The sequence below is a fragment of the Schistocerca gregaria genome, chromosome 7 (genome assembly GCF_023897955.1).
Source record: "Schistocerca gregaria isolate iqSchGreg1 chromosome 7, iqSchGreg1.2, whole genome shotgun sequence".
Taxonomy (NCBI): domain Eukaryota; kingdom Metazoa; phylum Arthropoda; class Insecta; order Orthoptera; family Acrididae; genus Schistocerca; species Schistocerca gregaria.
In genome coordinates, this window is record NC_064926.1 from 464,958,826 (window position 1) to 464,982,739 (window position 23,914).

General features: G+C 36.8%; 1 protein-coding gene across 2 annotated transcripts in view; it reads left to right on the forward strand.

The window, feature by feature from the left end:
- Nucleotides 1-23,914, forward strand: part of LOC126281487 (periodic tryptophan protein 2 homolog) — a 93,053-nt gene that overhangs the window by 41,522 nt on the left and 27,617 nt on the right. For both annotated transcript variants that reach the window (XM_049980486.1, XM_049980487.1), the window contains 5 exons: nt 6,350-6,498; nt 9,471-9,618; nt 11,615-11,771; nt 15,757-15,937; nt 16,219-16,366. In XM_049980486.1, coding sequence (XP_049836443.1) covers nt 6,350-6,498; nt 9,471-9,618; nt 11,615-11,771; nt 15,757-15,937; nt 16,219-16,366 — 783 coding nt within the window. The remainder of the gene's footprint in view (nt 1-6,349; nt 6,499-9,470; nt 9,619-11,614; nt 11,772-15,756; nt 15,938-16,218; nt 16,367-23,914) is intronic.

Here is a 23,914-nt window from a genome sequence, read left to right on the forward strand (position 1 = left end):
TAGTTTTATTGGGATACATGTCAGAGATTGGTCAGTCCACTCACACACTTAAGACAAGCTTGCACATTTGACATGTACAACGGGCATTAATTGCCAGTCTTCATGCATCAGACATTGTGTGTCTTTTATGTTTGTCCTTAATGCTTTGGAGCTGATGCCCATAAAAATACGGGCGTACCTTACCTGCCTGAAAATCTGATGGCCTTAATTTTATGGGTGCACATTCACAGTCGTCTTCTTCCTTCCTTACAGGCTCTGTTTGGTCTGGGAGCCACGGCAGAAACTGTAATTGAAGTGAAACTTCCTGGCAGATTAAAACTGTGTGCCGGACTGAGACTCGAACTCGGGGCCTTTGCCTTTCTCAGGCAAGTGCTCTATCAACTAAGCCACCCAAGCACACTACTCACGCCCCGTCCTCACAGCTTTACTTCTGCCAGTACCTTGCCTCCTACCTTCCAAACTTTACAGAAGCTCTCCTGCCCGCGAAAGGCAAAGGTCACGAGTTAGTCTCTGTCCGTCACACAGTTTTAATCTGCCAGGAAGTTTCATATCAGTGCACACTCCACTGCAGAGTGAAAATCTCATTCTGTAATTGAAGTATTTGACACTAGATGGCACGGGCATGCTGGTCAAGGGTTATCAACTCATGTTTTCGGGGTGAGGGATTGATGAATGATGAAATTTGCTTGTGGTGTCACGTTATTTTGAAGAAAGATATGTTGATTTTTGAAAGGATAATGGTTTGCATGATTTGATGATGACATGCATTATTAAAGTAGTGGTTTTTGAGTGTTCAGATAAGGAGTTCATATAGCAAAATATGCAGTGTTTTTATTCAGGTTTCTATTGAAAGAGCTTTCGATACTTAATTACCGTTGGAAGTGATTTTTGAGAGTGGGTGTCCAAGTTCTTCAGAAGCAAATATTGCTATTATTCCTGTTGATACTATGCCTGAAGAGTGCGGAAGATCGAGGAAAGTGTAAGGCCGAGAACTTAGTCCTTTACAGATTCTGAGGAACACTGGATGACTAATGATTGTGTTCCAGATACACATCTGTTCTCACGACAATATGGAAAGTGCAGCCTTATCAGTTTAGACAGGAATAGCGCATCTCTAGATGTCTTTTTGTGTTTACTTACAGACAGTTTTGTGGATCATATAAAGCAGCGAAATAATCAGAATGTGCAACAAATCATAATAAATTATGAAGCACAAATTCTCTTTCTCCTTGCTGCTCACAATCAAAGTGGAAAGGACTGCTCACAATCAAAGTGGAAAGAAGTTACTCTTGTAGAAATAAGGAAGTTTCTGGAAGTTGCAGCTCGTGTGTGAGTGTAATACTGTGTATGTGAGACCACTGATCCAAGACTCCTGACGTGTAATTTCTGTATAAACATCTTCAGCTGTGACAAGTTTCTTTCTATTTTGAGAATTTTTCATATTAGCGACAATTCAACACTAGATCGCGTGTTGAGAGGCTGGCTCTAACCTACTGAACAAGATGAGAGCCTGCTAATTTCTAATGTGCATATACACCATCTCAAAATGTTAAAATAAATGAAAGCATGTGCAAATATTGTTGCCATGTATAGTTCAAGCAGTACATGCCACAGAAGCCAAATACGGGACAAAAGTGTACATTTTTTTCAGTCAGAGACACGTTGTGCCTAGAATATTTCTGTTTATGGAGGTAAGAGGTGCGATGCAGTAACACTCTTAAAGGCACTGCTTGGGAATCTGCCAGGAAAAGGTTACACTTTTTTTACAGATAGATTCTACACCAGTTCAATCCTTGGTTCAGAACTGGAAGCTGGAAAAGCTGCTCTTGTGGGAACTACAAGAAAAGCTAGACAGGGATTGACAAAAGAAATGTGCACATGATAAATACAAACCACACTGCTGCGATAGTGATCTTCTCTGTTAAGAGAGGTGGGAAGCAGAGAAAGCCAGCCTGTGTGGTGTACTATAATAAAAACAAGTTGAGTGTCGGCATATCAGACCAGCAACTGTCATACTTGGCATTTGAGCTTCAAACTGTGAAGTGGTGGAGAAAGTTGGCATTCCACATAATACTAATGGTGATGGTAAATACCTTTATATTCTACAAGTTAAATGGAAAACACCCCATGCCAATTTATGACAATTATCATGCAAATCTTTCAGAAAGCAGAGGTCTTGAACCACGACCTGGTACATTGGGACTCTCCAGACTATCAACTGGGAACCATTTCCTGGAAAAGATTGCTAAATTGTCACAAATTAGTAAGACTTTATTTATTTTAAGCTTTGAATCAGCTTGTGTCAAACTAGAGGAGTGGTGAGATATTGCAGTTGGAGTAATTGTATAAGGAAACCCAGTGGCCAAATTATTGTGCCTTATTGTCTATTCACAAAAAAAATGCAAACACTAGATCGCGTGTTACCAAAACTGATTAATTGACTTTATATACCACCAGAGGAACATATCAGCTATGGAAATGCTTCCTCCTCCTTCTGGTATAACCAACACTTTGGAAAAACTTGGAATATGTTCGACAAATCTATGATCGTCGAGTTACATCATGGGTGTATCATGCTAAATTTACATCTTTTCTTCTGCTTCTGCTGGAATAACTTTTAGTTTTTTGTGAATACACAACTGTGGTACAATAATTTGTTAATTAGGTTCACTCCATCTACCGCAATTCCCTACTATGTGAGTAAGACAGTCTGTTTTGAAGCCTAAAGTGCGGCCATTCTCGTGCAGTAGCAACACTTTATGTAGCCTACTTAGCTGTTTTTCTTACACTGTGACTGTAAGACATCTAAGGTTTTTGCAACAAAAGCAAGCTGCAATGGACAGTCTCCTGGGGAGCAGTTCGTAATACACAACACCCTTTTTGTGCCACCAGATGCAAAAAATACTAAAAAGATTCAGATAGATTATATAATGGTAAGACAGAAATTTAGGAACCAGATTTTAAATTGTAAGACATTTCCAGGGGCAGATGTGGACTCTGACCGCAATTTACTGTTTATGACCTGTAGATTAAAACTGAAGAAACTGCAAAAAGGTGGAAATTTAAGGAGACGGGACTTGGATAAACTGAAAGAACCAGAGGAATGGGGGAAAGAAATATAGTAGAAGAAGAATGGGTAGCTTTGAGGAATGAAATAGTGAAGGCAGCAGAGGATCAAATAGGTAAAAAGGCGAGGGCTAGTAGAAATCCTTGGGTAACAGAAGAGATACTGAATTTAATTGTTGAAAGGAGAAAATACAAAAATGCAGTAAATGAAGCAGGCAAAAAGGAATACAAACGTCTCAAAAATGAGATTGACAGGAAGTGCAAAATGGCTAAGCAGGGATGGCTAGATGACAAATGTAAGGATGTAGAAGCTTATCTCACTAGGAGTAAGATAGATACTGCCTACAGGAAAATTAAAGAGACCTTTGGAGAGAAGAGAACCACGTGTATGAATATCAAGAGCTCAGATGGCAACCCAGTTCTAAGCAAAGAAGGGAAGGCTGAAAGGTGGAAGGAGTATATAGAAGGTTTATACAAGGGCGAGGACAATATTATAGAAATGGAAGAGGATGTAGATGAAAATGAAGTAGGAGATAAGATACTGTGTGAAGAATTTGACAGACCACTGAAAGACCTGAGTCGAAACAAGACCCCCGGAGTAGACAACATTCCATTGGAACTACTGACGGCCTTGGGAGAGCCAGTCCTGACAAAACTCTACCATCTGGTGAGCAAGATGTATGAAACAGGCGAAATACCCTCAGACTTCAAGAAGAATGTAATAATTCAAACTTAATATTGTTCATCTTTGAATTTAGTAGTTTTTTGAATATTCATACCAATAAAAATAAATTTCTTTACATGCCATCAAAAAATTCGTAACATTCAATATTTGGAACATTAACAGAACAGCATCTGTGTCAAAATAACAACTAGTGGTAGCTTGTAATGGCATTTTTCAGAACTACTTTGCTCTTGGATCTAAGCCACAGGTGCATTTTTTGGACCATGAGAATCAGAAGAAAAAGTTGTCTTGCATTTGGATAAATACAGTATTAATGTGGAAGATCATTCATGACAGAGCAATCTTTCTTGAAGCAAGAAAACAATGTTCTGCCATGATTTCGTAGATAGCACACTCACCGCCGCCACCATTGCCACCACATGGCACTGATGTTTCCAGCAGCCACTGCTGCTTTCACTCCTCTATTAAACTGAAAGCGAACAATATACAAATATAAGACATCCTTCCACTTCAGATTGTATTTTAATTACTTAAACAACATTTAAAAGATTCAAGTATGCAAATTCCAGTGTGTTACTGCAAGGCAAATACTAGAACTTCAAGTAAAAAAATTATAATTGATAAATATGCTCTTGGCAATGTACTTGCCAGTGTGTCAAACATAAACATTTCGCACTCAATTTTGCTTTAGGTATCACTTAACTGTGATTGTAGGCTATGCGCTTCAAAGGTTGTATGCTGTGTGAACTATAGCTCCACTATTGTGTTGCTGCACTGTGTTCACACAGTTTATCGAAAGTACTGCACTCAGTAAATAAAATTAAAATAATGAAAAAATTTTTACTTGTCAATGTGAGAGCAGAAACGTGCACAAGGTGGGCCACTTCCCGATTATCTGAGTGCTGCTGGTGACCAGTGGTTAATGGCTTCTGCATAGGAAGGAAATTGTTAAATATAAATTGTTCTGATCTTAACGCAGCAATGAACTGTTTCAAGGAAATGTTTTTGAAAGTTTTTGCCATTACATGAAGGAAATTATCTTTGAAGTTCCATCTGACTGATACGTCCAGTAGACAAATGAAACGTTGTTTAACAAATTAAATAGAGAATTGATTCAGACTTGCAGCTTTGCATTTACGGTGCACAATGTTTACTGCTAGACCGCAAGCAGATACAGCATTGCAACAGCTTGAGTGTAAGACAACACTTCCGCCTGAAAGTTTTGTATCCTACAATGTTACCAGATCGTGGAGCTGGTCAGACTTACAATCTCGAAGGAAAGCATATTTTGTCTCTGTGATTTCCAGTTTTTGTGTTCAAGAATATCCCTTATGATTTTTTTAAATTATCTAATACATCAAGCTGAATAAAGTTTATTTTTAATCTAACAATACCTTACAATGCAGCATTAAACTGCTGTTTACAACATGAACAGAAATGGGGGAAAAAGCTGATGATTCTAAAATCCAGGAAAGAGTAAATAAATGTACAAACTCGATTGCCACTCAGGAAAGTTAGCGTTGAGTTTTGTTAGACCTCTTCAAAGGAGTTGTGGATGAAGTAGACCTACAACCCTCTGTCCCTTGTTTAGGCAGCACTCTTCTATCTCTGGCCACTTAAAAGCTGATTTTGGTTTCAGTGAATTTGACAAATGATGCTTCATTGTCAGAATGAGATTTTCACTCTGCAGCAGAGTGTGCGCTGATATGAAAGGTCCCGAGTTCGAGTCTCGGTCGGATGCACAGTTTTAACCTGCTAGGAAGTTTGATGCTTCATTGTGTTTCTCATTTTTTTACATCTAGCGCCATACCTGTGAACCAGATGGGAGACACCTCCTTAGATGAAGTAGCATGCCATTCAATAAGTTCAACACAGTCCAGTAATTTTCTTTCAAGATTTTATCTCCAGATAGTGGTACATCCCTGTGACTGGTAAACTGTATCTCTTCGCATAATTGCTTTCTTCAACGATGTCTTGTTCAAGCATATACTCTGACTCTGAACAACTCATTCCATTCAGTGATACCTGGTATTCATCTTCTGGATCTTCACCACTGACATCAGGCACAAATTTTCAGAGGTGTTGTATTTGTTCCACTTATTTCATATGTCACTGCAGCACTGACTTGGGAATTTTGTATTTTTCTGCTGATTTTCGTAAATACAACCTCGCGAAACAGCTTTGAAGGCCTGCTGAATGTTTAACTTAGTGCTTAAGTTTTAGGTTGGGTTTGTGTGTTGTAGGCATTTTGTTACATACTAACCTGTAACAGATACTTGAAATTAAATTTAGTTTTATATCAACCAATTTAAGATGACTAATAAATCATGTCAGACCTTAAATTGTCCAATTTCACCTCTACTAACAGAAATTCACTTAAAACCCTTTTCAATTTATCAAAATAAATAATGACGATATAATGAATGAAACATTGCAGAAATTACTATCCTACATAACTGTTTTAAAAAAAGAGAAAAGTAGGGAAATAAAAATGGTGGGAAATGACTACAGCATGAGTACTAAGTGAGTCAAATCAGCCACTAAGTAAGTCTGTGTCAAAATCTATACTGTCTCATGTATTATCTTTCATTGTTGCAGGTTAAATTATGGAATACAAGTACGGGATTTTGTTTTGTAACATTTACTGAACACACTGCTGGCATCTCTGCTGTCCAGTTCAGTCCTAACAAAAAATTTGTGGTTTCTGCATCTCTGGATGGAACAGTTCGTGCATTTGATATGGCCAGGTGTGTTAAATGTTGTATACACTCTAGATTTCATATTAAAAAAGTGTGTATCGTTGTAGTTAAGTACTAAAATGTAAGATTTATGTGTAAGTTGAAAGACAGGTCCAAAGTTTAAATTTGGCACAGTATTGCATGTTATGGAATCCTGATATGATAAATACTTGTTGGTATTTGCTAGACTAACTTTAAAAATATAGCACAGTATTAGTGAACTTGTGACGTTCACCTGCTTTATCTCTTTGTTGAAAGTCCTTGGTGTCGACATACTGCATTGTTATACCGGGTGAAAGATAGGGGCTGGAAGTTCAACACTGACTGCTGTAAATGATGTAGCCAACAGTTGCATTTCACAGTTCTTTACTTTCACTGTTCACAACCCCCTCCTCCCTCTCCTAATATTACACAGATACATGGCCAGTTCACTATTAGTAAATGATAAGCGCCATTTATAGCTTGCAGGCAAATTCAGCATACTGCTACAGTAGTTTGCTGTTGAACATCTGTGAGCAATAAATACCTAACCGCATAGTTCAGTTTTTGCAGAATAATAATGTATGTGTGACCATATTTCTCAATTAAATAGAACAGACACTGTCATTGTTGGCCTATTTGTGATACACTAACTCCACTGTTTAATTAATGCATTACTGTTACTCGAAACTGATACAGACTTCCCATCTGAAAATCGGCCATGGACTGAATGCCTTGGGGCCAGAAATTGGTCTTTTATATATCCTCACAATAATAGGCACTGAAACTATAAATTGTTTGATGTTTAACGTACAGAAATTACAATTAAAACATAACTCATTCAATTAACTGAATACATCAAAAAATTCTTTCTTTTTAACAGTTTCTTCTACCGCAAAGATTACTCCAAATTATTTATTTAAATAATGAAATTAACTGATACAGTTATGCAAACAATGCTTTTGACAAATCTGGTAATTATTTTGGAATTAATTAAGAGCTGATTTTGCTAATGTGTTTTCGAATAGAGCCAAATAAATACTAGTAGTTCTTCTTCCAAATGTTTTCACCCTGTATCAAAGGTATTAACCAGGAATGGTCAAAATAAATTACAAAATTAATGACCTACACAAAACTAAGCCCAAAATTAGATCTTGGGCTATATTTCTTAAGACTGAGGGTCAACCTTTCTCTTTTATGAAAATGCATATTATACTCATGTATGTTAATGGTAATTAGGAAAAAATGAATTTAAGGGGGCAGATGGCAAAACAAGAGAGGAAGTAAAAAGATCCCAGCTTGCTTTGTCACAGACTAAGTAAGTTAGGATATGAAATTTGACATTGTCAAACTAAGGCACGTGACCTCTTGAAGTACACTATTATATCCTCAAATATTTTGATTGCGTCTGGCATGTATATTATGGTTAACAGGTTTCAACTCTAATGAGCAATTATCGGAACTACAAATCTAGAAAATACAAAACTATAAGTAACTGCAATCTAAAGAGAAAAATGAAATGTACCTAATATTTTATTACAGGAGTAGCAAATCAAGATGTGTTCAGTCATTGTGGTCATATAAAATCAACAGCCTTGCTCGGTTGTTGTGCATTGTACCATTGGCAATTTATTTCTAAGTTACTACAACAGTGTTTGATCACGTATTGATATGTTACTTCCATAAGAAGATATAAAGTATTATTTTATTTTTCTCTTTAGCCTGGAACTTTTAACATTTTTTTAACCTTACATTTAATAATAATTTGCAAGTTCTACATTTTCTAGATGTTTTACTTCTGACGATGACTAATAGTCAAAACCAGTCAAGTTTAATATATTAAACAATGGAAAATCCAGGATGGATTGCCTGAGCGGTGTGGCCTCAGTTGCCTGAGACTGCGGTCATGTGTATGTGAGTTGCATTTGCATGTATGTGTGTTTTCATCATCTAATTTTGACGAAAGCCTTACTAGCTGAAAGCTATATTTGTGACAGTCTTTTTATTGTGCCTATCACAACATATCATGCTGAGTAGCAACTTTCCTTTTCATAATAATGTTTCTTTTGTTATGTGTATTCATAGTGGCTTGTGATGCTACTTTACAAATAAGATTGTTTGTGGTCTTGTTCGTTAAGGGGGGCAGGGCGTCAAACGGGCCGATCTGGAGCAGAAGAGACAAGACGGAACATTTTAATTTCCACTCTCTATACTTTTACAAATAAATTCATAAAACTTTGTAAGCATGACCAGGAAGGATTCAGGAGTCACACTCATAGCAGTGGAAGTTCAAAAACATAACAAAATAATTTTTTTACGTGCGAAATTTCATCATTTTTTCACTTACTATTGGCTGCATTTGTTGGTATAGGTACACTTTTCTTCAGAAGTAAGAGACATTCTTCGATGAATTTTACACAGCATACTAACCATACTTGCAGTGAAACTCTAGAATTTTCTAAATCTATTAAAAACTGTGGTAAAAATGGAGATAATTAACTATAAAATTTGAGTTTTATCTAAACATGAAGTTTAAAATGTTACAGCTCATTCATTTTTTTATAAATTAAATAAATTCTAGAGATTCATACACCTGCAAGTATGGTTTGTATGCTGTGCAAAATTCATCGAAGAATCTCTCTTACTTACAAAGAAAAGTGTACCTATAGCAACAAATGCAGCCAGTAGTAAATGAAAAACATGATGAAATTTTGCATGTAAAAAAATTTATTTTGTTACTGTTTTCGATCACCCGCTGCTATTAGTGTGTATCCTGAATCCTTCCTGATCATGCTGACAAAGTTTTACGAATTAATTTGTAAAACTATAGACAGTGGAAATCAAAATGTCCTGCGGTGCCTCTTCTGCTCCAAGTTGGCCCCTTTGACATCCTACCCCCTCCCCCCCCCCCCCCCCCCCTTTAAGTATGTTATGTTGAACTGTGTTGCAGTGCTCATGTGTAGCTCACTGAAAATGTCATTAAAGTTATGCTTATATTGCAGGTATCGCAACTTTAGGACATTTACATCTCCTAGGCCAGTTCAGTTTTCATGTTTGGCAATTGATTCTAGTGCGGAATTTGTTGCAGCTGGAGGACAAGATGTTTTTGAAATCTTTTTATGGTCATTAAAAATTGGAAGACTTGTAGAGGTAATATATGGTAGATCCTAAATTTTAAAGTAATAGAAGTTGAAGAAAACAGGTTATTGTGAGATTACATACGTTCAGTGATACTTTGATATTAGTTGAGATAACATGGTCACTCTTTTTTGCGAAGATACTCACTAGGGTTTAGTGTTTGGTTTTTGTTAAGTTTTTATGTAACTTTTGTATTCAGAGTATTTGAAAATACAGTGTCCTCTTGATTATTCATATGCAGATCATCTGGTTTGCAAATTATTTGTGTATTATTTAAAGAAATGTACAATATGTGTCACTCGCAAACATCATCACACAATAGGAAGTACCATTTACATTGTTTAAACGGTTGTTGGATGACAGCAGGGTACTGTCCCCATTGTTCTCAGCCAGCCTGTACCTTGTAAATTGGAAACACTCAGTTTTCTGATGTTAATTGACGTGTAAATGTCAACAAAGCAAGTTAAAATAAATTCGTAAAAGAGATGGTGGAGAAACAAAAGAAAAGTATTCACATTAAAATAAAAATTAGAATGAATTGAAATGTTTCAGAGAAGTGGAAAACTGGTGCAGTAAATGCTGATTACAGTATCGGAATGCAGTCTACTGAACATTAAAAAGAATAAGTAGAAAATACAGTTTTTTTGTCAGGAAATACGATTCTAGTTCTGGACTGTCTGCACAGAAATCACGAGGAAATCTTCATTTGATGAATTAGATGCTGCTCTTTTGCAATGGTTTAGCCAGAAACGAGCATATGATATCATTGTTTCAGGTGTGATGTGTGCCCAAAATTGGTCCTCTCGCCCCCTCCCTGCCCAATGAAGCTGTAGGGGCCTCTAATGACTGCTGGTAAGAGATCCAGAAATTCTTAGAAGAAAAGAATTTCACACCAGACCAAATTTATAGTACAGACGAAAGTGGCCTGTATTGGAAATGTCTACCTTTACTTTTAAGACCAACATTAACGCACAAAGTGATTGGGGGAAAAAAACTGAGCATTCAACAGTTTTGCAGCTAAGGATCAACATGTCATTATCACAACCGGAAAGGAGCATGGAGGAATAGCGAAATTTTCAATACTTGGTTACGCACATATTTTGTACAAGTTTGACAATTTCTAGAAGAGAAAGGATTGCTACAGAAGGCTGTTCTGTTGCTGTCCCTTCACATCGTGATGAGAGGATTCTTGTATCTGATGATCATCTCATCGTAACTAGGCTTTTACGTCTTAACGTGAGTGCCATTATAAAGCCAATGGACAAAGGCATAATTGCATAGGAGAAAAGGCACTATTGGGCTGGTCTACTGAGAATGCTAGTTGATTAGGATGATTTGGAGGCTTTCAAGAAGTTGAAAATTCCAGGTACCGTACTTGGGATATCTGCTGCCTGGCAGTTACGTCCCATACGCTAGTCCAGTCATGGAGGAAAATTCTTCCAGATATAAAAGAAAGTGCTAAAGAAATAACAACTGCACAAATAGTGAATTGGGCCACAGGTTTTACGGTTTTGAATGAGTGGCTGAAGATCAACGCATGTGAACCCCACTTCCAGTACGAGTGACATTGAAATTATGACCGCTGCTTCGCAACAAAACTGAGGACAGTGGATGTGAAACTAGGGATGAAGACAGTGACCTTACAAGTCACTGCACCCCACTGCAATCTGTTGATAATTTTCAAGATTATATGGACCAGAGTAGTTTCAGTAATATGAAATAACTGCTGCAAGAAAAATTCAAAATGCTGTGCAAAAAAATATCACCTCCCTGAAGAAGAATATCATCACACACTATTTTAAGAAATAAACAGGCCTGCAGTACCTAACAGAACATGAATAAATTTTTGAACGAAGAGTACATGTTTCAAAATATCTCAATTATTCATTTTTTTCCATTATTCATGCAGCATCTCCCCCCACATTACCCCAAATAACCAGAAATATGCTGTATCACAATTTTTATATGCCACAATTAGCTTGTATTAATAAGAAGTTGTTGTTCATAGGTATTAAGTGGGCATGAAGGACCAGTTTCAAGCATTGCATTCAACCCCAGCCCTGCTAGCACTGCAATGGCATCTGTGTCGTGGGACAAAACACTTAAGTTATGGAATGCTGTAGAATCAGGCGGTATGCATGAAACTGTGCAGCTGTCTGCAGATGGTTAGTATGTTATAGTGTTTGATAAATTTGAAATGAATTCTTTCTCTCCCTCTCTCTCTCTCTCTCTCTCTCTCTCTCTCTCTCTCTTTCTCTCTCTCTCTCTCTCTCTCTCTCTCTCTCTCTCTCTCTCTCTATCTCTCTATCTGTCTCTTTGTGTGTGACATGAGAAGAGACAGATAAGAAAAAAGCCCGAGTCATAATTTTCCACTATATAACAGAATATGTTCTTACCTGATTTGCTGGAAAGAAAATTGGACAGTGTATGATAATGTCAGTGCATTTGTATATTCAAATATAAACTGTAAAGCCAAAAATATACTCAAAGAAACTACTCACTGGTCCTGTCAGTGCTACATGTTGTAACATATTGTTAAAATTATGCTTTGTAAAGACAGCAGGTATATGCTGATAGCTTCTGGTGCAAATATCAAGTATTGTACACCACACAGTACCTGCACCAGTTCATTTGTTTTCAAATTACTTTATTGAATTAATGCTGTGAACAAATGTTATGCTTATTACAATTGCTTAAAACCTGTATTTATGTGAAGTGTGTTGCAATTAAGAAGTGTCCAAAAGTGTAAAAGACAGTTGTTATGCGTGTGTTCAGCATCCCCTGTCTACTGAGTAACAACCATTTGAGAAGCAGAGTTACGTTGATACACACACACACACACACACACACACACACACACACACACACACACACACAACCATCAACTCATTTGTGGATTTGTGTGCTATTTTACCTGCTCTATTTTTGCCTGTCTATTCTATATGCATCTGTATTGCTTCAACATAGTTTCTAATGTCATCTACCTGCCTTTCATTAGCCCTACATGTAAATCCCTTGGAATCCACTGAAAAAAATCCTTGTTACATCAATCATCCATTCACCTGGCTACATGTCTACCTGCCTCAGTTTCATTTTCATTACAGATATAATTTCAGCTCCAGTCTCTTCCTACTTCTCAGAGAAATAGAAAGATGTTGATACAAAGTATAGCAGTGAAACTATCAGGAACTAAATAAGATCAAACTCAAGAACTTGAGGAAACACACAGAGGCTCTCCCCTTCACTCAGTTTAGTTGACCTGTTATTGCTATTTTAATGTCTCTCTGAGTTAGGTATTCTGCAAATAGAAAGTCATAAGGTACTCTACAGTTTTTTGTCAAAACATTTACAGCAATTATTTTGTAATTACTGCAAGTAGATGATATTAATGACTATATGATTAGGATACTGGTGCTCAGTGAATGTGACAGTACTATACTAATTTGCGTGGTGTTAGTGGTGGTGCACTCAATCTAGAACATGTTGATGTCACTTCTTCCACCCTGATCTCTCTCTACATATTACCTGCTCTGTAAGTTAGCATTCACTATGCACTGATGTGTGAATAGGAACATCTACCCTGCCTCGCATTTTCCTCAAGACCGAGTAGGGAATGGAACCAAAAACTCAGCTTTCTCAGTGTAACATATGAAGCACATGTCTTATTAATACCAAGCAGGCACATATGCTGCTCTAGTCTGTGACTTACTAAACTTGTCAGGTAAAGGGAAAAGTATTTGACAACTGAATTAAGCTGTAGCTCAAGTTTAGGGCAATTTGAATCAGGCTATGAATTGAACATAAACTACAGAATGCCATGACATATTCCTTTCCAAATTTGTTCCATTTTTCTTGTTTTACAAGTAGAGAGCGCAATGCAATGTTGAATGACAGTTATATTCACCACCAACACTGATGATTTCTCATGCATTGTCATTTAATGAATATTTTTATATTGTTAGTTTAATGTGTCTGCTGTTGTTCTAGGTAATTAAAGGGAAGCTTCTGTCTAAGAGAGCAAAGTTTGGCTTCAGCCTTGTACTATGTATCGCTTCCAGAAATTGACTTAAACTGTCGCTACCATCAGACTTACTAGGAGTTAGATGCATTTGATCATAACAAGGCACTCCGGAGCTCTTACAGGCTGACAAATTAAGAGATCTGCATATTACCTCTATAATGACACAAACATTTGTATCAATTTCTGCAAAATTGCTAACAAAACTTCTATTACACCTTTACAAAGGAAAATTGGTAGAAAATAAATTTAAATTTGTCCCTTATAGCTGCAAAATAATATACTGGGTGAATCACCTAAAACTTGCACTGCAAATATTGTTAGCCAGTCAACAGATTGTAATAATACTTAGAAAGTTTACTTTATGTGCAAATGCACAACTTTTCTAGCTGTAACAATGCCTGTTCACATTAACAAATTAAAAGTAGGGTAAATTAGAATGTCAGTGGTGTGACACAGTAATTTTCCTGGTATGAGATTGACAAAAGGGCTTTTATTTTTAGAATAGTGATCAAATGTTATTTCTCGCAGACCTTTTCTTATAGGTTTCTTATGTTTCTCAAAAGAGTCCATGCAAGACTGATCAAAAAGGTGTTCTGTTGGTGTTATTATTAATGAAGCATGTCATAAAAGTTTGTATGGAGTGTATCCTAAAGACATGTTGCTTTGAATTTGAGCCTGTATAACTATTGTCCATTGAATGCAAATGTCGCATGAAGGTTAAATGGTCACAGCTAACCATTTACGTTGATTATGAAAACTTACTGAAAGTGGAAAGATATACATGCTTGAACAATCTATCTTGAAACCAGAAAATCTGTTCTGATGTAAGATGCCCAAAAGCACTCATCCCATGTAAGATACAAACATTTCAAGCAGCCTCCACTGCTCCCAACCCTCTATTGATCTCAAAGCGAACAATGTTGCAAATGTTAGGCTTGTTTGCACTTGCAACCTTAGTTTCTAGTGCTTAAACAATGGTCATAAGTTTTAAAGTACACAAAATCCAATATGTATCTGCAAGAAAAATACTAGCACATCAAATAAAAAAATTGGCGGTTAAGAAATATACTCATAGCAACCTGTGCATGTTGTGATATTGCACGCTGGTCACTCAGTTTGTAGACATTATTTCACAAGGAAAATAAAACAATAATAATAAACAATTTTATGCTTACTAGTGCAAGAACAGAAACATGCCCATGGCGCACTGAGCTAAGTTCACCTGGTGGACAGAATCTGACTTCAGACTACTGGTGGCATGTTTTTAGTGGCTGGTAGCCAATGGCCTTTGTAATGCGAGGAAACGAGATAGCATAAACTGTTCTGATCTTGACATTTTCTGGAGTTATTCGTGGATGTTTTTGATTTTACTGGCAGGTTAGAAGGTGAAGCGTATTATATTTAAGGTTCCATCAGATGGATACCACCATATTGTCATTTGAAAAATGAATGAGGAAACGGAGTGTAACTCGTACCTTTGTATCTACATTGCACACTGTTTACCAATCAGCCACTAGTAGATACAGCCTATAGCACTGCAACAGCTCCAGTCAAATGCAACATTTCCTCCAGAACGTCTGCCAGATTGTGCAGATGACCAAACTTGGGGATTCTGAGTAGTGGCCAGTTTTATTGGTACCTTAAGTGAACAATTTCAGATGAAGTCTCTGTAGCAGCCAGTCAATGGACAGGTTTTGTGTCTTAAGGCTGTACCTAAGTGGAAAGCAGTTTTCATAAAATGCAGCAGAAGTAAATACAAATGCAATATAGTTATCACATGTACTTTTAAATGTCATATGTTTTCCTTGTTTACAGTTTAAAATTAAATACTGAAAAATTAGAACTAAAGCAGAACATTTGATCCCTGTGAATTTAAATGTTGTTACACAACTGTCAATAATAGTTTGTTATATAAGTTTAACTGAATCCTAATGTTATAGAAATGTAGTTTTTCTTAATTATTCGTATCATTGTTTTATAATGAAGTAGTGCTTTCAGTTTTTTGCAATAAGCAGTTTGGAAATATGTTGCTATTTGTTCATAGGATGTCCTAGGTGTGTGTATAGTTTTTAGTTGGCCTTTCAGAAGAGTGTTTCAGTTTAATTTCTAAAAGATCACCTGTGTTTCAGGTTTATGTGTAGCATACGCTCCCTCTGGCCAAGAGGTGGCTGTAGCAACACTTGATGGTCAAGTTTCATTCTTTAACATTCGCACATCACAGCAAACGGGCAGCATTGAAGGCCGTAATGACCTGGGCAGTGGTCGATCTGAAACTGATCTCATTACAGCGAAAAAAAATCTTCAGGGAAAGTAAGTGTTCGTCAAATTTATTGCAAAAATTGTCGTATTGCAGCAGTGTGAATTTCTTACATATTTTAGCTCAATTTGAGACTTAAGAAGGAAAACCTCTATTTTTTCTGTTAGTTTATTAAGAAAAAGGATGTTCTTTTTTGATACCTTACCTGTTTTCTTCCTTGCCTCATTTGTCACACAGATTATTGCACTCAGTGTTGACTGATACCTGTATCATCTCTAGATTCTTTGGATATGAACAAGCTGTGGAAAATGAAATTGTTATGTTTCTCTTACAGAGCTTTCAATAGCCTTTGCTACACTGCTGATGGAAAATGTATATTAGCAGGAGGACAGTCAAAAAACGTGTGCATATATAGTGTCAATGAATCGATGCTTATAAAGAAATTTGAAATTACACAGAACCGCTCACTTGATGCTGTGGATGTGAGTATAAATTACGACTGTTAATTGTACTAATTCTTTCAAGAGTCTTTAATACTTTCTCAACTGTAAAAATTCCACTTCACATAGTGCAACACTATGTGAAATATGAAGTGGAACACACACACACGCGCGCGCACACACACACACACACACACACACACACACACACACACACACACACAGCGAGAGAAAAAAGGGAAAGGGGGGGGGGGGGGGGGGAGCATGGTAGAAGGGAGCTCATAAAAACCTGAGGCATGAAAGATTTACAGAGGTAATCTTCAAAGTGAACAAATTGCAAATTCTGTTTTCTCCAACAGGATCATTAGCATCATGCCAGTTGCCTTTTCTTTGCTACCATTATTATTCATTTGAAATTCCAGCATTCTTTATCACCAGTTTTGTAAACGTGTTTCTTTGTCAGTTCGTTAGTTATTTGCTGTCACTTTCTCCTGTCTCACAGTCGCCTTTATTCTGTACTACTACTACTACTACTACTACTACTACACTTCTTTTTCACTGTCTACTGTGTTCCACTACCACCGTGTCCATCTCTTTCTCTCACACTGCCATTGTCTCCTTCACTCTTTCTGTACGACAAACACTGTCCGCTATCTTCTAGTACTTATTACTTCTGTCTCTTTCCTGCTGCCACTGTCTACCTCTCTCTCAGCATTAAAAAGTGCAAATATGTTCGCTTCCCAACATTTTTGCAAATATTTTTAAACATGCTGAGGAAGGTAGAATGAGTCAGCTGGCACCCCATTTTCCAGTCAATCTTTTGATGAAGAGGAGTGTATTCACCATTTAGGTGGTCCAATAGCAGCATTTTTCTACTGAGTTCCCTTCTTTTGTTTGCATTGATGAGTCAATAAAATTTTGGTTTACTTAAAGAAATTGAAATAATGCAAAACTAATTTTACACTTCAGACCAGATTTTTACATGCGCATATTGCATGTAATTCAGTATTACAGTGAGGAGTTCCCAGAACCATTCAGATGATAATGTACCTTGAAAACAGAAAAAAAGGCTAGAAATTTTTCGAGGTTCCACCCCTGAACTAACAGTGCCTCTCTAAGTCCCATCAAGCCCAACATAGATCACATCAAATGCAAAAAGCACCAGCTGATTGGCTACATAAGCCTAAGCAATAGAATGTGTGTAATATCCATAATTAGACCATGTACTGTAGGATAGTGACAATAAGATGATCATTCTGTTGGGTATACAAATGGCCCCTAGCACAAAGGATATCCAAAACTCTTGACCCCTACCTTTTTATCACCAATGGAACCAGTGGTATAAGCAACAGAAAATCCCATTTGCATGCAGTGCAGTTTGGAACGTACTGGTAAGCATGATATCACATGCATACCAATACACAACTGTAGTTATGATAAATGGAGTTATTCTGTGATTGCTGTGGTTTCACGTTCTGTCCTGTTCAATTGACACAGCTCAGTTGTTGGGGAAGAAAAGGAATAAATGTGACTAAGAACATATATGCTGAATAATTTGTGCAGAACTCCAGGTAATCGTAAGCTCTAGAAGAAAAACTTTTCAGGTGAAAATTGTCTAATTATAAACGCATCTCTTTGAGAATCCTCATAGCCTTCGTTCCTCTAATTTTTTCTTCAGTTCTCAGTCCACCTTTCCAATTAGAATGAGTACTTCCAAATGTAAACAGCAACATGAGTTGAAGACAACACAGTACAGCTGTCAGTAGTTGAAGTATATAGCAACAACGGCCACATTTACAATCAATTGCACTTCTCTCTCTGATCATCATTGTGCTAAAGCCATGGATGGTAAGAGCTCTTAATTAGCTGCCTAATTAGTGTCATAATGTTCCCACCACTCTCTGTATTCTTCTACAATATTTGAAATGCTTTTGCTTTCATATTTATATTGGTCACATTAATCACGCAGTTTTCAATGTTCTGAGGGTGGAATGTCATACCATACCTGGTACCTAAGTCTGCAAGGAGAATGTATCACCTTACCGATTTTAATTTCTCCTTTACCTTCTCATGCCTTTTTCCTTCATCTAAGTTCCTAGTCAATTTTCCTACTTCATCCATTAAAAGATGGCACCAATTCTGGCATACCATTTCCCTTAATTGTAACAAGTTAGTTATTTGCAGAGTTTCCTTAGTCTCAATGTTGTGCCTGTTTATACCACTGGGTTTAAAATGAATGATATTTGTTTTTCCATGTTTAATTTCAAATTCTATTTTTCGAAGTGTGCTCTTGCATTTTCAATAAAGCTTCGAATCTCTTCAACTATGCTGGTCTCACTGTCTGCACAACAGACACCAGATGTATCATCGGCATACATAGTGACCAATTGCTTACTGTCTAGAGAACTTGTGAAATCATTTACGTAACGTATGAATAGGACTGGACCCTGAAATGGAACCCTGGGGAACCCCAAAATGTATATTTCTTATACTTGACCTTTTCCGTTCTAGTATTTCTCCGTTGTAATATAAGGTTTCTATGCACTGTTGCCTGCCTTTTAAATATGTTTAAAGCAATTGCATGAGTTTTCCAATGACACCACTTTTCTCAATTTTTGAAAAGAGTACATTGTGGTGTACTCTGTCAAAAGCTTTTGAGAGGTCCAAGAATACTCCTGCCATTTGAGACTTTTCATTTATGTTTTCAGGTACGTGGTGACCAAATTGTACAGCAGCTGACATAGTACTTCGACCCTTCCTGAAACCATGTTAGAAATCCCCTAGTACGTCAGTGTCATTGTAGTGTTCCTGGATTCTTTTTAATATTATTTTTTCTATCAGTTTGCTGAAGGTTGAGATAAGGGCTATGGGCCTGTAGTTCTGTACATGCTTTCTTTCCCCTTTTTTGTGTAATGGTTTAATTACAGCCAGTTTCAACCTGTCAGGGAACACACCTTCTTAGAGTGTACAGTTAATAAGATGAAGTAGTGGTTTCAACAGTTCACGTTTGCATTTCTTCATTAAATATGGAGAAATTTCATCAATTCCTGCTAATTTTTTGTTTTTGAGGCTATCAATGTGCTGCAAAATATCATAAGCACTTACTGCGGGTAGTGTACTACTGCAGTTCTGTTTGTCGCTACTCTTGTATATGTGCTGTTTATCCTGTTTCATACACACATCATTTTCGACAGTGTCTATGAAGTAATTAATGAAAATATTGCTGACCAGAAAGGGATCAGAAATGGCATTATTGTTTGCAGTTAATTCTACATTCTTAATTTTGGTGTCTGCTTCCTCATTTCCTATTTTATTTACAAGTGACCTGCAAGACTTTGAGACATTATCTGAGTTTCGTATCTCTTGGCTGACTCTTTCTGCTTTTAATTTTCTGACTTCTTTGCGGTACTTCTATTTGTACTGCTTGTAGGTTTCTTTATGTACCTCTGAGTCAGTTAGTTTGTGTAAGCGATACATGTTTTCCATTTTTTCTTTTAGATCTTTTGTTTTACAGTTTAATGGTACAGGTTTTGATGATAAAGGTTGGTTTTTGTGATTATTTACTTTTGTTATTGGCATGGTCCTATTTAGGTGCCCAGTCAGGATTTCTACAAATTCATTCCATTTATTGTTTACCCCATTGGTAGTAATAACTGATTCCCATGATTCCTGATGTAAACTAAGTCTTAGCTTGGCAATGGTGTTTGCAGATAGTATTTGCTTGTGCTCATACATTTTTCTTGGTTTGAACTTGGTATTACATTTTAGTACTAGTGTTTGGCCTAAATGATCCGAAAGATGACCATTTATGATGTCTGCTGAGATGATATGGTCATAATTTGTAATGATATGATCAATTGATGTGGGTCTGTTAGACATTCTGCTTGCCTTCCTGGTTGTCGAGTAAGGTGTTTATGTTGATATAGCCAAGTATGATAACATTTACATTTCTGTAACCTGACATTGATTCACTTGGAACTCCATCAAGTGATTCCAGGAAAGCATCCAAGTTTCCACTATAACAGTGAACGAAACAGTAAAAAAAAATGTGAGTTTAAGAGCTGTAATTTCGAAATCTTTGTCAGCATTGAATTTTTTTGTCCATAACACTGTTATTAACTTAACATTTTCTCACATAAATGGCGACACCACCGCCTTTATTTTGTGTTCGACAGTAGAATGTTGCTAGGTTATAGTCTTCTAATTTGAAATGATGAATGTTGTCTACTGTTTTTTGGTGTTCTGTGACTATTACTACACATGGAGCTAGCTCTGTGATGAATGATTCCAATGCATCTATTTTGTTCTTAAACCCTGTACATTATAATGCAGGAACAATAAATTGCACTCGTTTGAACTGAGGTCTGCTTGAGGCATATGTGGATCACGTACACTCGCATCTGGTGTTGCACTGGTGGAACGTTTTATTGTCCTAAAAAAAGTCACTTTTGTCCTGCTGATGTATTGTATCACTGACCTGATATTTCGTGGTTGGTTCATCCGTGAATTCGTTATTTTTGTCCTTGAGAGGGATGGCCACTGTTCCATAACACTCCACATTGTTGTTGTTTACTATTGTTTGTTGTTTACTATTTCTTCAATCTGTCTTATAACCAAGTCTTTTCCTAGTTTGTTGAGGTGTAGACCATGGGTTGTGTGGAATCTTCTTCCTATGCTGCTTATGTCCACAAATGTTTAGTTTCCGAATCTCAAGCATATATTTTGTATTTCTTAATTTGCTCACCGCACTACTTCATTTACACATGACCAGTTTGGTAAGTCGTGTCGATGTGGAACCGAGAAGATGATAACATTTGAGTTTCTAAGTTCATGTAGCTTCCTTTTGAGTGAGATCATCTTCTATTATTATTCAAATTGAATAATTTCCACTTTTTCAAAAAATAATTGTCTTTCTGACCTAAGCATTGACTAAGCTCACACTTATAAAAACTGAAAGGTTTACATAAATTCTCATTTTATTTATTTGTTGTCATTGTTAACTGTCTCTCCATGGTTTTTCATCAGAATATTCTGTGGTTCTGCTTCACATTCCGCATGCTGTTGGTAATTCTGTGTAGTACCTACTGTGACATAGGGATGACTGCTGCCAAGTTCCAGCCCCAACATACTACCCAAAGATTACCTTAAATAATACAATAAAAAACTAAAATTTGAACATACACAAAACATAAAGTAAGATGTTTTGGACCTGGTGTGGACCTGCTTAATTATTATTATAATCATAACCAAACTAATCGCATATACACTTGCTAATTATAGATGATGAGGGTACAGAAATTTTTACAACTCTGATGTTTAAGATTAAATTTCAGAATTTAATTTGCCTTAATTCTGTTCCCTCACACCATCTACATCTGTACTTCACAAGCCACATAACAATGGCTGGTGGATGGCTCTTCAGATACCATATTGAACGTTGTCTTGAAGAAGCAGCACACCTTTCCTCTTGCTGCCGTGAATTTTCTCTTCAGAGAGGACTAGATTTTGCTCTCTGCCATACCCGAGTAGTATAGAGTCTTGATAGTGAATTGTTCCTCCAAAAATACTCACAAAATTGGACTGTGGACACTCCCAAAGGAGCTTACCATGACCTTAACTGCTGATGGTTGCATTTTGAATTTCTTAGAGTCGGGCAATTCATGTTTCCACTGCATGCTTTGACACTTGGACTTCTGCTTAAAGGAATTTTTCAAAGTTTCATCACTGATTAAAAACCAGTAAAAAATGTTATATGTTTATCCAAGCAACAATTGTTGCTCTTCAAAAGTGGATCACAGGGTGCAGTTAGTTGCAGTTTACTTTCCAGATGACTGAAAGTTTGTGTCTGCTTTGTTGCCGTGTTGATTGAAATTGTAGTGCATCAGATGACAATAACTAAAAATAACATAATTTGGAGATTTATAATCACATCTTAAGAATCAATGGTTCAGTCAGTGTAACCTGAATTTTTGTGTAAATAAATTATCCTTGATATACTGGGAGCCGTGAAAGGACATACACCTTCTAAAACTAAAGGTATGTACACACATGTCTCTTTCTTCATGCACAATCGCAGGTGCGTGAGAATAAAAGGGCATGTACAGAAATTGGTGGAAAGAACATGTGTACACATAGCGGTTCGCATGTCCACACTTTGCCTCATTGTTCAAGCAGTTGCTATGGATCCCCTTATTTGTTTGGGAGCTTGTGCTGCGTTCATTGTGATGAAAAAGCAACAGAAAAAGAAAACGCAAAAATGACTGTAGGTAAATAAGTATCTAAATAACAGAGTTACAAGAAGCACAAAGTGACAATGTTTTGTTTGCAAATTTCAGGAGGATGTCCTGCCAAGATTTTAGATTTTCTGCTTGGGAACCTACGAGCAATAAGGCTGGCAATAACACTTCATTAGCTAGTAACCAACAATTTATACATCAGTTTTAACTATTTAATTGATTATTCCTGAAATTGAGAAGTACTTAAGACAGGTCCTTATAGTCATTATGTGAAGGTTAATTAACTTTCAATGTGTCATTTGTATTGTACTAAAAATGTTGTGGAAGCATCTTTAATTGTGAAAGATTATATATAGATTAACATCCTCAGACTTGGAAATTTTGAGAATTTGATAGATTCCAGAATCTACTAGAATGTATTTCTCAGTTTTTTGTTTTTTATGTCATCGATTTCCCTCATTTCTATTTCTAGTAGCTTGTTGGGATGGTGCACATACCTCATGAATATATACCCACAGTTTTCATATGTACACTTGATAAAAATTTCTGGCTTATTTTTTCTCTGATTCTTACCGCAAAGCTTAGGTTATCTTATTCTTTACAGTAATATGACCAGAGACTTCTTATCTAATATTGACCCTCAGGGAAACCCCTCTCAAATTTTTATTCCACTGATCTTCTGAATGGAATTCCATATGACTTCTCTTTGTCTCTTATCATCTTTAAGTTAAAGCATACTTCCATTGGAGCCAACAGGCATTATTGCACATAAATCAGTTCGCAGCATAACCTTAACACACTACGCAGTGTAACACACATGAGCCCCAAGTGTCTGTCATCTGCAAAACAGCAAAGATTCCCATTGAAGGCAGGAAGCAATCTGCTTTATGCATGGCTTCCATTTCCAGGAAATTACAAATGTACATGCATAGTCGTGTTGTTGGAAATTCATGTGCAAAGTTGGAAAAAAAAAAGAAAAAAAAGGCATTGTGTGGGTGAACCATAAATCGCACACTACTGTTAAAACAGTAATCAAAACAGAGAAGTTAAATATAGAGTGAAGTAGTGTGTAAATAGTTTCCAGTACAACCAGAGTCCAAGTCAATAAGCCAATATCTACATCCATACCCTGCAACACACTGTGAAGTGCATGGCAATGTATGTTCCTTTGTACTATATTCCATTGTTCTAGATATTAGGGCTTTTTTCCACTCCATTCATGTTTGGAGCACAGTAAGAATGATTTTTAAATGTGGTGGTGGTGGTGGTGGTGGTGGTGTTCGGTTTGTGGGGCGCTCAACTGTGCGGTTATCAGGCACCCGTACAAAGTCCCAATTTTTACACAGTCTGATTT